The sequence below is a fragment of the Salvia miltiorrhiza genome, chromosome 3 (assembly GCF_028751815.1).
Source record: "Salvia miltiorrhiza cultivar Shanhuang (shh) chromosome 3, IMPLAD_Smil_shh, whole genome shotgun sequence".
Classification (NCBI taxonomy): Eukaryota; Viridiplantae; Streptophyta; class Magnoliopsida; order Lamiales; family Lamiaceae; genus Salvia; species Salvia miltiorrhiza.
In genome coordinates, this window is record NC_080389.1 from 50,457,110 (window position 1) to 50,472,138 (window position 15,029).

At 36.1% G+C, this 15,029-nt stretch overlaps 1 protein-coding gene across 3 annotated transcripts; it reads left to right on the forward strand.

The window, feature by feature from the left end:
* The first annotated feature begins 9,016 nt into the window (after positions 1-9,016).
* LOC131014160 (probable myosin-binding protein 4) lies at positions 9,017-13,572 on the forward strand. 3 transcript variants are annotated; one of them, XR_009098091.1, is made up of 4 exons: positions 9,025-9,176; positions 9,746-10,952; positions 11,115-12,308; positions 13,086-13,572. XR_009098091.1 is itself a non-coding variant. In XM_057942044.1 (3 exons), the coding sequence occupies exons 2-3, from the start codon at positions 9,827-9,829 to the stop codon at positions 12,026-12,028; spliced, it is 2,043 nt and encodes a 680-aa protein (XP_057798027.1). In that variant the 5' UTR covers positions 9,017-9,176; positions 9,735-9,826; the 3' UTR covers positions 12,029-12,389. The 3 variants fall into 3 exon arrangements, 1 of the variants encoding a protein (XP_057798027.1); XR_009098090.1 differs by having other exon boundaries at positions 9,135-9,245; positions 9,735-10,952; XM_057942044.1 differs by lacking the exon at positions 13,086-13,572 and having other exon boundaries at positions 9,017-9,176; positions 9,735-10,952; positions 11,112-12,389.
* Positions 13,573-15,029: the final 1,457 nt, after the last annotated feature.

Sequence of the window (15,029 nt, forward strand, 5' to 3'; positions counted from 1 at the left end):
TGGATGAAATCAAGAAATTGGGATTCATTTCTTGGTCTAGGCTGAGTTATAGAATTCCAGAAACTGATGTATATATGAATTTGGAACAGGATAGTGATGTCATGGCTATGTTGGATATGTTTAGTTCAAACTTCATTGTACTTGATGTATTTGTTGAAGGAGGGAAAAGGTTGGGAGACCTAACTGGAGATGTTCATGAGGGTGAAACTGAGGTAGTACTGGTGCTGATTTGAGAGTGGATATCATAATGTTATAAAAGATGAGGATAGTGAATATGACTTGGAATATAACCATGCGTGTGATGAAGCATCTGATGTAAGTTTAGATGAGCTTGATTTCATATTTGATGATGAGTTTGTACATGCGAGAGTAAATTTGAAAAAAATAGTTAATGTGTTTACCATTATAGACACATATGATGTGAATGATGATTTTGATAATGGTGATGAGCCTGCTTCTGAGTATGATGAATCTGATGGTGATGTGCAGTCTTCTGAAACAGATGAGGATGATGATGGTAGGAGGTTTAGGAAAATTAGAGTAATCTATGACTCTAAATGTAATCACAAATAACTGAAAATTGTTATTGAAATGCAATTTCAAGATGGGTTAGAGTGTAGAAGGGCTTTGACATCATGGACAATAGAGACTGGTAAGCACATCCACTTTAGGAAGGTCTCCAAAACTAACTGCATGGCTAAGTGTAATCCTCCATGTCCCTGAAAAATCTATGCTAGTGTTGTGAGGAGTGATGGAACCTTTAGAGTAAAATCTTATGCCGGTGATCATAAGTATTGTCCTAGGAATATGAATAATAAGATTGCAAGCAGTAAGTGGTTAGCTAAAAGATACCTCAATGTTTTTAGAGTAAGATATGATATGAAAAGTGGCAGAATGGAGAAAAGACATTCTTTTGAGATTTAAAACAGAAGTTGCTAAGGATATAGACTGTACAAAGCTAAAAAGATTGCCCAGGAAATGGTCAGAGGTTCGCTAGATGCACATTATGCATCAATTAGGATATACATAGCAGAATTAAGGAGGTGTGATAGAGAGGGGAGGTTTGAGCTACTCTTGGGTGATGGGGATGTGTTTAAGGGTTTATATGTTGGTTTCAGTTCCATCATGAAGGGATTTAAGTTAAGTTGCAGACCTTTTAAAGACTTACTTGGGAGGGATTTTTTTGTGAGCCACTGGGAAGGATGAAAACAATCAAATGTTTTATATTGCATGGGCAGAGGTTGAGATAGAAAATGAATCATGTTGGACATGGTTTTTGAAGTGCCTTCTTGAAGATCTTGGGATTACAGATGGGCGTGGTTGGACATTCATTAGTGATCCACAAAAGGTACTCATTTGTTGTAAGAGCACCCACAGTGGGGACCCGATAGGGGGGACTCGAGTCACCCCCGAGATCGGGTCACCCACTGCAGCCTCAGGGGTCTCGAGTCTGTCACAATTTATATCTCCGTTTATGCGCGCGCGTGCCGAGCACGCGCCTATTTAAAAAAAATGATTTCGAATTTAAAGGCTAATATAGCCGTTCACTTTTTTTTTGCTCGCAACGGCTATGAAGCCGTTTCTCCCTTTTTTTTATTTTTTATTTTTTCCCTTCTATAAATATCTCCACTCATTTCTTCATTCACACACACAAATAATTCTCTCTTTCAATCTTCCTCCATTTTCTCCTTCAATCTTCCTCTATTTTTCTTCAAAAAATGGAATGGTTCGATGATAATTTGTCGTCTTCCTCCGACGAGGCAGCGTAGGCGATCATTGATGAGATCCAGGAGTAGAAACAATTGCTTGCTCAAATGTACTCCCAACCGGCGCCGGAATGTGTTGTTCATGACCGACAATACGTCCACCGTGATCGTGAGGCCACCCATTTACATCTTATGCAAAACTACTTCAACGACAATCTGACGTACGGGCCTACATTTTTTCGACGTCGTTTTTAGATGCTGAATGAGTTGTTCTTGCGCATCGTCGAGGTTGTTCAAGGTGAAGATACTTATTTCCAGATGAGCCATGAATATGATGCACGAGGTTCTCTCACGCCTTTGCAAAAATGCACGGCGATTATCCACCAATTAGCCACCGGCGTCAGTGTGGATACTTTTGACGAGTATCTCAAGGTCGCCGACACGACGGGGCGTCTATGCCTCAAGAGATTCTGCAAGGCTATCATCCGGGCTTACTCAGGCGAGTATCTTCGACATCCGACGCATGAGGACATCCAACGCCTTCTTCAGATGCATGAGGCGCGACACGGATTTCCCGAGATGCTCGAGAGTCTCGATTATATGCATTGGGCGTGGAAGAATTGCCCAAAGGCGTGGCACGGCGCATATACACGCGGTGATCAAGGGGAGCCCACCTTAAACTTAGAGGCCGTTGTATCTCACGATCCGTGGATTTAGTATGCCTTCTTCGGTGTCGCTGGTTCGAACAACGATATCAATGTTCTAAACCATTTGCCTCTCTTCTTCAACGTGTTGGATGGAACCACAGCACCAGTGGTCGTTGAGGCCAACCGGTGCTACTACTAGATGGACTACTATTTGTACAACGACATATATCCGGAGTGGCGCTGCTTCATCAAGAGTCCGCCGATGGCGACCAATCCAAAGGAAGCGAGGTTCATGAAGATGCAAGAATCGGCACGAAAGGAGGTCGAACGTGCCTTTGGAGTGCTTCAAGCTCGATGGGGAATCATTCGAAGTCATGCACGAGGTTGGTACGTCGACAATCTCAAGAAAATCATGATGTGTTGCATCATTCTCCACAACATGATTATTGAGAACGAAGGTGAAAGAGCTGCCCATTGGAGAGATGACGATGCAGGACACGGGGTGTCTAGCAGTGACTCGTCCCAGAGTGCTCGAGCAACACCGATTTGCTTCGAGGAATACGTGCAAAGAGATGCAATTCTTCGAGATAGACAGATACATGTTCAGCTCCAACGTGATTTGATCAAGCACATTTAGGCACGTTTCGGACCTCTAGAGTCGAAATAGTTGTTTTAGGATGTCTTTAAATTTTTAAGATTTACGTAATTTTTTTATGTAATTTTTAGGATTTTAAAATTAATAAAATTTAAATTTGAAGTAAATTGTGTTATTTAAATTTGTGCAATCAAATTTAAATGAAAAATACAAAAATCAAAACTAAAAAAAGCAGGTCAGCTATCATGTCATCCCACTGCAGCCTCCTTGACCCAATGTGGTCCCCCCTCTATCAGGTCATCCCCACTGTGGATGCTCTAAGTTTCTTCTTTAATTTGCATTATTACTGACATTGTTGTACTGTCTTTAGGGACTTGAGAATGCAGTCTCTAACTTGGCTCCAAGGGCAGAACATAGAAATTGTGCAAGACATGTGTACATGAATTGGAAGAAAGCTAACAAGGGTATTACTTTTAAGAACATGTTCTGGAAAGCTGCTAGGAGCACCAATGAGGAGGAATTCAAGATTGATGTCCAAGAATTGAAGCAAGAGAACTCAACAACATACGATGACTTCATGATAAGGGACTTTCACGAGTTTTGTAAGGCATTTCTTTCAACTAATGCTCGTAGTGACATGATAGATAACAACATCAGTGAAACTTTCAACGGTTATATATTGAATGTTAGAGAAAAGCATATTATTCACATGTGTGAAGAAATTAGGACTTCACTGATGGTTAGACAAGTTAAGAAATATAAAGAGATGTCTTCGGTTGATGATAGAATCTGTCCAGCTGTTAGGAAGCAACTTGAGAAGATGAGAGAGTATAGTGCAGATTGTCATACGTTTCCTGCCTTAGGTGGCAAGTTTGAAGTGCATATAGAAGCAGATAATTTTATTGTAAATTTAGCTGGGAGGTCATGTACTTATAGGGTGTGGGATCTTACGGGTATTCCGTGTATACATGCCATCTCTGCACTGCATATGAGACTAGGCTAGAACTTGTGAGAGGTGCTAATATGTGGCCTGAGGTAGTGGGTTCCATTGTGAAGCCTCCAGAAGTTAGAAAAATGCCTGGGAGACCTAAAAAAAGAGAAGACGAGATCCTGAGGAAAATAATCCCCACAAATTGAACAAGCATAGTGTTAGGATGACTTGTAGAAAGTGTCATCAAGAAGGGCATAACATCAGGGGATGTAAGAATGAAGTTTTGCATAAACCACCACCAGAAAAGGTAAACATGTATTAATTGATTTATGTTAACAATTCTATTTGGTGTTATGAGGTATAACTTAATACTCCCCCCGTCCCACTTCAATTGGCACACTTGTCTTTTTTGTTTGTCCCACTTCAATTGACACTTTCCAAAAATAGCATGTGGTCCCTACCTTCTCTACACACATTAAACAAATGGTCCCCACCCACTTTACACACCTAACCCTTTATTCTTAATCTACGTGCCCGAAGTAAAAGTGTCAACTGAAGTGGGACGGAGGGAGTATATTTTTCAGAGGAGAAGAGGCAGGCCATCTAAAAAATCAAGCAACATCTCACAACAATCAAGGGCGGCTACTACATCAAGTTCAAGGGGACAGAGCACGATCGTGAATGAGATTTCACATACTCAAGAAAGTAGAATTTAGGCTTGATAATAGGCATTTTACTACATTGTTTTTGTAAGCATTATGGTGCATTTACATCTGCACTACTTTGGTTTTTGACATGTCTACTACGCATCTGCATCTGTTAAGTCAAGCTACAAGGAAGTTTTGATTTTTTTTCTTTTCTTTATGTTCTGTTTTTTGAAATTGTGATAAGAGACAAGTCTGTGCAATTTGTAATTCTACCTGTTCAGATTTCTTCTTTGTTTAAGTTAAGCTACAAGTCTGTTCAATTTTTGAGTTGTTCAGTTTGTAATTCGACATCTTCATATTTTTTTTTCTTTGTTTATGTTCTGTTCTGTTCTTTAATTTTATGTTGTATTATGCTCTCAAAATAAAAAAGAAATCCGTGTTGTATTAATGAAAATTTATTTAATCTCTTTAGCTTATATATATTTGATCTCTCACAAATGGCTTACTTTGGACGCTTGGCATCTATAGGCATGGTGGATATATTTTTAGTTGTTTTTTATGGGTGTTGAAACTTGAAACTCACTTATATATTTATTACTTTTCATTGAAAATATGAAGGGAAATTTCGATTACTATATTGCATACTTAATTTTTTATTAGGAAAGCATAATCATAAGCTTTACATTTCTGCTGCAAGGAGGTCTGACCGTTGTTTACAATCTTGCGCCATTGTTTACATTTCTACTATAAGAAGGTCCTAACAATATTGACAATCTTTGACAATGAGGTCTGACTATGTTTCTCTCTCAATTATTTGGCCATTTTTTATAATTATGCTGCAAATTTCCTTATCTTTAGCATTGGAGCTTCATCTCTTTATTTCTCTTAGTATATTTAAGAATTGGATTATGTTATGGTATGCGGGAACACTGCAAAACTTGGAGAACAAATATTGACACAAATATGGATTCTGAAATGCAGTCTTTCAATTTTTGAAAAAAATGATTGTTAGTGACTTTTTATTTGTGGTTCCACGTTCTCTTATATGGTGCACAAGTGGTTTCTTGGAAGAATAAGAGAAGACATTGAGCAGTAAGGTGAGCTTTCAAGTTTATGAACGACATAGTTGCATTATGCAGATCAAGATTGTTTTGAGAGAGAAGAAATTGAGGAAGAAAATGAAAGATTTTTTAGAGAGGGGAAATGGGGAAAGAAATTGGGATTCATTAGCTGTATAAAAACAAGGAAACGAGAGAGAGACTAAATTAATTTTTAAGAGAGAGAACGAGGAAGATTAATTAATTTACGTGTTTAATTATTTTTGAGACACCTGTGTGTGCCAGATCATAAATAATATTGCCACGTCAACTGTGTTTTGGGGGTAATTCATTGTTGGGTGCAAAATGAGAAAACTATATAACAAAGTTTAGGTATTTATATGCTGAAATTGAAGTATGGGTGCAAAATGAGAAAATGAGTAAAGTTTAGAAATTTACGGGCCATTACCCCTATCTTTTATTTATTTTTTTCACGTATGTATGCCATGATTCCAGCCTACTACGTTTTCAATTTTTTATTCTTCATTTAAAAATCGTGTCACGATAGATTCAAATTCAAAAATTCTAATCTTAAGTATTAATTACTTAATTACTTTGTTGCTTGACCAACATACGTACACAAATTTATTTTATACATTAAGTAATTAAAGGTTAATTATGAAATTTGTCACAATCTTTATTCATTTTATCGATCTGATTTCACTCTTTGAAATTTATCTCAATTTGCATCATGTTAATCTATCAACAGTGCTCTTTTCGACGACCAAATTGTGATGTGTCACATCGGAGGTTGAAATTTCACTTTTGAAATTTGTACCAATCTAATCGAAATTGGGTGAATCGGCTCAAAACCGACCTGTGGTCAACGGTTCAGGCTCCGAACCAGTTACCATGGGCTGGAACCGAAACCCTGAAATACCATATCCGATTAAGGGCCATAATTTCTTGAATTGAAAATTGGCGGTTTATCATGGGCCGAAAACGGCCGGTTAACCGCCTAAAACTTAATGGGTTTTTTTTTTTTTTTTAAATTCAAAATTTAAATTAGTTATTAGTCTTTAGAGTTTAGACAGTTTAGTAATAGTAGTTTAGACAGTTTAGTGTAATACTAGTAAAATTGTTTAGTAAAGGGTGAGATTTTTATGTAGCACTTTCTATAAAATAAATAAGTTAAGTATCAAAGCTCATAAAAAAATAAGTTTTATAGCATATTCTCTCTCAATATCTAATGGTCCCCACATATATCACTTCTCTCTCTCAATATGTAATAAAAAAAATTATTAAAAATGTCCACATCCCCACAAAATCTCGGCCACAACACTTCAAATGAAAAAGTAAGTCAATTTTCGAATCTTCTATCAAAATCAATTTTGTCCTATATTGTCTTTTTCTCTCTCTTCCTACACGAACCCTAGCCTCCCGTGTATGCACAGAATTTTCACGCCTCTCACTCTTTTGCTCAAGAAAATTTCCAAGTGAAACCGTGTGTGCACACCATTTCCCTCTCTTGTACAAGCTCAAATTTCACCCAATTTGAGAGCAAAATTTCACCCAATTTCACGTCTCTCACTATTTTCTACAAACTACCTACCGTGTGTGTACCGTGTGTGGTTTGAAAGTTGAAACCCCAAAGCCGTGTACTCCATAATAGAGCAAAAACAAACAGGAAACCGTGTACCCCAATACATCAACTGAATATACAAACATGCTAAAAATAACATCAAAATCATATTCAACCCAACCGTGTACAACAAATTCGACCACCGTGTACAACCGTGTACACAACCGTGTACACGGAAACCCTAACAGTGTACAGCAGAACACTAAGGGTTCAAAAATAAGGTAATTTGCGTACAGAGTGTTTTTTTATGCCGTTTTTTAGTCCAAAACATGTAATAAGTCATATATATAACATAATTATTGAAATAAACAACAAAAAATCACTAAAACTCAAACCGTGTACAACCGTGTACTCAAGAACACCAACCGTGTATAGCCGAAATTTAAAAAAAAAATGTATTTCACATACCTTATGTAATACAAGCCTTTAGATGATTTTTTTTTTAATTCGGAGAAACCGTGTACTACCGTGTATGTGTTTCGAGAGGATTTTCTTCTTCTTTCTTGTTCAAATGGGTGATGAATGAACATTTGGTTGGTATTCTTCATTAACTACCTACCAGCAACCGTGTACGGACCAATTAAGTTCGAAAATTTAAGGTTGTTTCCTTAACAAGTGTGTATGACTTTGAGTTGGTATAAATGCACCCAACAACCGGGTGATATGGTTTTAATTCCCACATAAAATCACCCATAAATCATACACAAGATATCAGCCTATGGGAATCAAAATTTCTCACATAAAATAACGCCTCATTTTAACGTGAATAGAGAGCGAACGTGAATAGAGAGCGAATCAGATTTTGGTTTTACTTTCCTTATTTTTAAATAAAAAATAACTAATATGTCACTATCATTCACTTTATTGACTTGTACTTGTGTACTTTAGGTCAAATGTGCTACAAAACTTATTTTTTTATGAGCTTTGATACTTAACTTATTTATTTTATCAAAAATGCTACTACTATGTATTGTCACTTTAGTAAATTTGGTTTACTTATTTAATTTTATAATTTAAAGATTGTAATTTACTTGTCCATGTAAATTTTTACTTTGAATTTAATAAAAATACAAATTTTATTACATTTTGGGTGTTCATGTCTAATAATTTTGTTTCGTTTATAATTTTTTTTTCAACAATTTCGTTACATGTAATATAAAAATGTAATTTCATAAAAAAATATACTCAATGCATAAAATAATAATAATAAAAAATTACAAAAACCATCGATTTGATTATTGAACCAACGGTTTCTGGCGCAACCCAGAACCGTCGGTTCAAGGCCTGGAATCAGCCCTTCTCTCTGTCTATACGAGTCGATTCAGGCTCAGAATCAGTGGTGTCCGGTCTGTGGACAATACTAATTCAAAATACATAAATAAATAATTAAAAAGTTAAAAAAGTGAAAAGTGAAAGAATGAAAAAAAAAAACAAAAAAAAGACAATGATGGCCATTTTATGGCAAATAATGATAATGATGCACACACGTGCTGCCACGTCTAGAGTAGTCTGATATGTGTATCTAATTATACCAACCTTGTTATAAAATTGATATCACCTGTAATATAAGGGAAAAAACTATATTTCATCGGCGCCTTTATTTTTTCGTTATAAATCATAAATAACGACATCCAACTAAAAATTATTGGAAAAAAAACATCTAACTTAAGAAGTTATTATTATAATAATAAAATTTGAATTCCACAATTAGCATTTACACACGATAACGTGGAAAAAGATACCAAATCAGAATCAGGATTATAATGATAAAAAAAGTGAGTAATTGTTGTTAGGAAATCTGAAAATAAGTTGGTTACAACGGTCAATGGAATTTGGAGGAGGACCCCATTGTAATTTTCCACCATAATGATGATCTCACAATTTCTTTTTCATGGCTGGTGAAATGGCGATCATGATTCATAATCATCTGCGTACCTTCTTTCTCCTGCTTTTCTCTCTGCCTTCCATCCGGTAACTTTTCTTCCTTCTCCGCATTTCTCATTTTTTTTCTTTCCTGAATAAAGAGTTGATCGTTTAGAGGTAATTTTCTTCAAATGTTGATGAAATGCCATGGATGATTAAGTTTTGCAATTTCTGAATTCTCTAGTTTTGATATTTCTATGAATGGTTTCTTGATAGTTCTGATTAACGGATTGTGTTTTATTAATTGGAGATTGGTGCATTGCTGATTGATCTAGGGTTCCTTTCTCATTTTGCTTCTGTTTTATTCGGTTGAGATTGTGAATTTGAATACGTGCGCCTCTTGGTGGTGAATGTGGAAAAATCTGTAATTTTTATTTTATTTTTATTTTGCCTCTGTTTTGTTCGGTTGAGATTGGAGTTTGATTGTGAATTTGAATACGTGCTCCTCTTGGTAGTAAATTTGTATTTTGTTTCCCATGCATTTCGTGAAAAGCTTTGCTTTTCCCTACAATTTTAAATGGAGGATTTCATGATGTGGCCTATCTTTAGATTGATGCTGAGTCTGCTGTTGTTATCTTCCTTTACATTGATGTGTTCATTGTATAGATTGATTACAGGTAATGGTAGGGAGAAAAGCGTTCGTTGTAGGATTCGATTAGTTGCGAGTTTTTGGTGATCCTGGAGGTCATATTGTTGCCATGGCTGCTGGAATTTCGTTTTCGAGGAAGAGGAAGATCAATGGATTTATGAGTGTCTTGTCATCCGCTGCATGTGAATGGTTCTTGATGTTCTTGCTATTTGTCGATGCAGCATTTTGGTATCTGCTCCTAAAATTTGCTCGCTATTGTGAACTGGAAACACCTTGTCTGTTATGCTCGAGGCTTGATCATGGTTTGGGAAAAAAGAAACCTGCATTATGTTGGAGCTTATTGTGCAGTGAGCACAGAGAAGAGATATCTTCACTAGTGTCTTGTTCTGTCCATTGTAGATTTGCTGATGTTCATAGCATGTGTGAAGAGTGTCTCACATCGAGTGCTATGCAGAAAAAATCGAGCTCCTCTGAAAACATGATTTGTTCCTGCTGCAGCATCGCGGTGAGGGCTAAATCTAATGCTGAAAGATTGGTAGAACTTGACCCCCTTGGTTTTGGGGTTTCTAGGGGTAACGTCAGGCTGCCTCTGCCTCGTACCCCAAGTTCGAGTCATTTCAGTCGTAGAGATAGCTTAAAAAGGCTTAGAGATAAGTTCGCAGGGACAATGGCAAATCAACCAGCTCGGGGAAATAGTGTTGGTGCTGATACAATGTCTACTGTAGCGTATACAAAGCTGAAATTGTCCTCTGATTCTGAGTCTGAATTTGCACATTCAGAAGATGATGATGATGTGAACACTGATTCTGGTGTTAACAACTTTGGCACCCTGGAGCATGATATTGAACAAAGCATGCACGAACCACCATCTGATAGCAGTGCTCTAAAGTGCCAGACGGGTCAAGGTTTTGAAGCGAAATCTTTAGCTCTTGATCCGCCTAGTATGATTAAAACAAGAGAGCACAAGGATGGCGATACTTTGTCATCTGATGCCAATACAGAGCATTTTGCGGATCTTGATCAGGAAGAAGAGTCTTATTATAAACGTAGTTCATCTTTGACACGAAAGCTAATTTCTTTATGTGATAGTTTCTCACCACGTGATGGTGCTGTTGGGGCATTAGCAGTGACATCTGAATCCAGTGTTCCTCACACGCCAGCCATCTCTGTACCATCTGAGGTTATTTCTGTATGCAGTGTTCCTCCATTATCCAATGACACAACACCAGAAAAAGGTAAGCTCTTCTTCTTCCTCCTACGCCCCATCTCCCTTTTCCATAAGTGTATACAAGCATTCACACTGTCTGCAGAAAGCATGACTTTCTATCATTATATATAGCCCAAAGTTCAATTTTTTTTATTATCCTAAGCTGACTTGTTTAATGCCTTTGCAGCAGAAGACACTGGGGAAACCAGTGAGAATGTAGAACCATCTGAGGCCAGACATGTAAGAGCTACTGTAGGGACTTATTCGGATGAAACTCGTTTGTCAGAGGAAAATGATACACATCATAGTGATGCTTCAATTCATGCTGATGAAACTCTACAACTATCATCTAGGAATGCTTTTAAGCCAACAGAGACCCGTGGTTCTGCTAAAATTGAAGATGTAGCTGCAGTATCTACTTCTGCTGTGGACATATTACCAGAAGAACCCAGTCATAGAGCTCATCATAAACGAGGTGAATTTAGGATAGGAGAATCTCCTTATTCTCAGGTACTTCCATTTGCAGCCTTATCAGAGAATAAGGACTCCTCATATATATCTGTGGATGAAATCACTGTGAGTGACATTGAAGGTGAAAGTATGGTTGATCAGCTAAAACGACAGGTTGAGCATGATCACAACTGCCTGAATTCTTTGTACAAGGAATTGGATGCAGAAAGAAATGCTGCTGCTATTGCAGCAGAAGAAGCAATGGCTATGATTACAAGATTGCAGGAGGAGAAGGCAGCATTACGTATGGAGGCATTGCATTACCTACGGATGATGGAGGAGCAAGCAGCATATGATACGCAGGCACTGGAAAAAGCTAATGATCTTCTTGCTGAAAGGGAGAGGGAATTGCAAGACTTGGAATATGAGTTAGAATCTTATAGAAATAACTTCCTTGATGAGCCAGATGAAGATGATAGACAAGAGACCTCAGATCTGGACAATCAAACTACAGCCCAAACAGAAACAAGTCCTGGGGCTTCTAGCAACTCCAAAGCTGATAAAATCTTGAGACCACCCTATGGCAACTGCAAACCTACTAGTGGCTCGGTATCAAGCTTTGAGGATGAAAATATATACTCTGGCAATGTTTGAAGAAGTTGGAGGAGCTCCATCAAGCTCATTTTAGTAGAAACTTAAATGAAATGCCTCATGGCCCATGTTCTAGAAAGATTAAGTAGAGGTTGACAATCTTGAATTTAACTCACAAACAAGAAAAATTTAGATCAGGAGAATGAAGAGAATAGTTCTGTTGTGCAAAAAGTCATTTCTATATCTATTCAAAAACTGCACTCCCAACTCATGACAGAGAAAATTCACATTGAACTCAAAAGGCGATGACCATCCAGCCAGATTTTCATCTGTCGATATCAAAGTAAGTTTTACCTTTAGATACTATATTGCTAAGTTTATGTACAATCCTCACTCCAATATATATTATCATTGCAAACGATTAGTCTTGGCTCGAATGTTTGCTACCTCTAAAACATAGATTATCATTTTGATTTAGTTTTCTGATTCTAATGATTAACATTATATAGGTCACAGAGTACATTGGAAGTTCCTTTTCATAGGCTATCACACTACGAACGAACTGGTAGTGCCATAGTGTTCTTTGTAATCCATTTTGAGAACTCTCGTTGAACTTAATAAGATTACAAAGAATGATCATTCATTTTAAATCAAATTTGCAGTGCCATACTAGTATCCAGAGCATGAAAATGAATGGTAATTATAATCATCACATGGCTGGAATTTGGCTCCAATATACTAAAGAAAAGCCTTTTTATATTTAAACTGTTGCTACTTCTGCGGCTAGTCTCCTAAAATGCATCGATGAAAGCATTAGCACTTTAAGAACATCATTCTGAATGAATCTATCAGCTGAAGAAGATTTGCAACATCTTAAAGATGAAATTATATATCTATCATTATAATCTCTTTGGAAGATACTCTCTTTTTACTTATGAGGAGATCCTTATAAACTCTGATAATTTTAGTTCAAAATTAACTATCCACAACCATTATGATCATATGCAGTTTCATGATGTCGACTTGTAACTACATTTGTTTTGAAGGATTAAACTTGTGTTTTCACTGGAATACATATCAGAACAATAATCGTGTACATGCATTATATGCTGTTTTGCAGTTATTGCCTGAAAGTTCGCCACATAAATGACTGGAAGGGATCTGCTTTGGCACTCAGAGAGCCATCCACATCATCAGTCATGATCGAGGGGGAGGGGCCAATATGGAGATGATCAAGATGTTTTGATCGTAAGTGTCTTCCTACCTATGGATGTGATTACGAGAAGCTCCAAAGGGATCTACTCGAACCTCCACTTAATCTTTTCCCAGAAGATCAAGAATCACGCTTGAGGAGTGGAACATGTATAATCAATGTAATCTTCGATTTTTTCTTTTAGTTGGAGATTCGACTGCAGAGGTATTCGTTCTCCTTTTAAATTTGTTTACATTTGCAGGTTGATTCTATAAGTTTGACAATCTTGTAGTGCGTAGTTGATCATGTAAACTGTGGATATGAGTGTATGAGCTGGTGGGCTCTTGCAAGGCTGTTAACGGCTTAGTGCAAGATGCAGATTGCTTATCTAATTAAGTAATATCAAGTCTTTCGTCTGTTTATGCAATGAAAATTTGCATGCTTGTATCAAGTTCTACACTGCATGAATGCATCATTGTTGCATTTCTTTGCATCAACTTAGCTTTTCAAAATTGTTTTCTCTCACCTGCAAGTTACTATTTGCATTGCATCATATAAGCAAGACGATTCTTGATAACACTGATGGTGAAATAATTAAGATTGGTTACTCTTTTCTTTTTATTTTATTTTATTTTCTGAGAGCAAAATAATATTTGATGTTAAGTCTCACAAAGGCTAACTTGCGATACTCATTTCATGAATCGTGACACGCTCTAACGTAATTATACTTTATGTTTTTTATAAATTAATAATTGAATAAATAAATTTAAAGACCATGCTACGGTGAAATCGATTTTTGATCTTAGGTATTAAACATTTTACGCTAAACTAACACACGCAATTATTGATGTGTTGATAATGGTAGTTGTTACTTTAGTTCAATTGGTTGAATGAAAAGACAAATAACTACTGATAAATGATGAAAATATGGTTTGTCTCTTTCAAATAAATTTTTCCATTAGAAATACACCAAAAAGAAATTATTTAATCGATATTTCTTAATTATTGTGAGAATGAAGTTTTTCGATTGTGAAAATCGTTTTCACTATAGTGAATGAATCACTTGGATTCAAATGTTATATGAAGCATAATTTTTTTTAAAGTGCATCTAAATTGGATTATAGTGTTCTTACCTTCCCATGAAATGTATAGTTTCCACAATAAAAACTTTTCCCTTTAACCTATGAACCATATTTTTTTATATATATAGCAGTATTTTTTTTATATTATATACAATAATACTTCTTTTATGATAATGCTTCTTTATATATATAATATATAATTATTTTGTATATTATATTAAAAAAATTTATACAGTTGTAGATCATATAAAGAGAACAATTCACAAATCCAAATTTATTCCTAATTTGCATGTAGGGAGAAGTTTTCATTTGATATATACCTTGTGTCACAATAGTCTATATGCATATAGACATAATAGATTACCAATATGAGCTCACCATTTGGAAGCACCAACTGCGAGCATCATTGTAGCGCATTCCACGTCAGCATCTATTTTCTCCTTATCCATTTTTTTTCGCTTGTTAAAAGATGATCAATAATGGTTCTCCATTTCCTCCCTTAGTGATTTGAACCCGCCGACCTATCGGTTGGAGAGGAAGCATCTTACTAACTGAATTGCACTTCATTTTCTTATCCAAATGTTGAGTTAATCCAAATATTGAGTTAAGATTATCATATTTACAAACTACATACATATCAAAGTTCGATGTATCCTTTAACTTTAACAAGAGGAATAAAATTTTCTTTCAAAAAGAATAAAAACAAGATGAATAAAATTTATATCATAAATAAGACTTTGATTTTTGTGTAATTTGTAAGTTGATAATCGTATTCATGATTTTATCCTTA

What these genes read in the sequence shown, in the direction of transcription:
- LOC131014160 (XM_057942044.1), top strand. Translation starts at nt 9,827, where the DNA reads ATGGCTGCTGGAATTTCGTTTTCGAGGAAGAGGAAGATCAATGGATTT. An exon ending in TGACACAACACCAGAAAAAG is followed by an intron (nt 10,953 to 11,111) that starts GTAAGCTCTTCT and finishes ATGCCTTTGCAG; the next exon opens with CAGAAGACACTGGGGAAACC.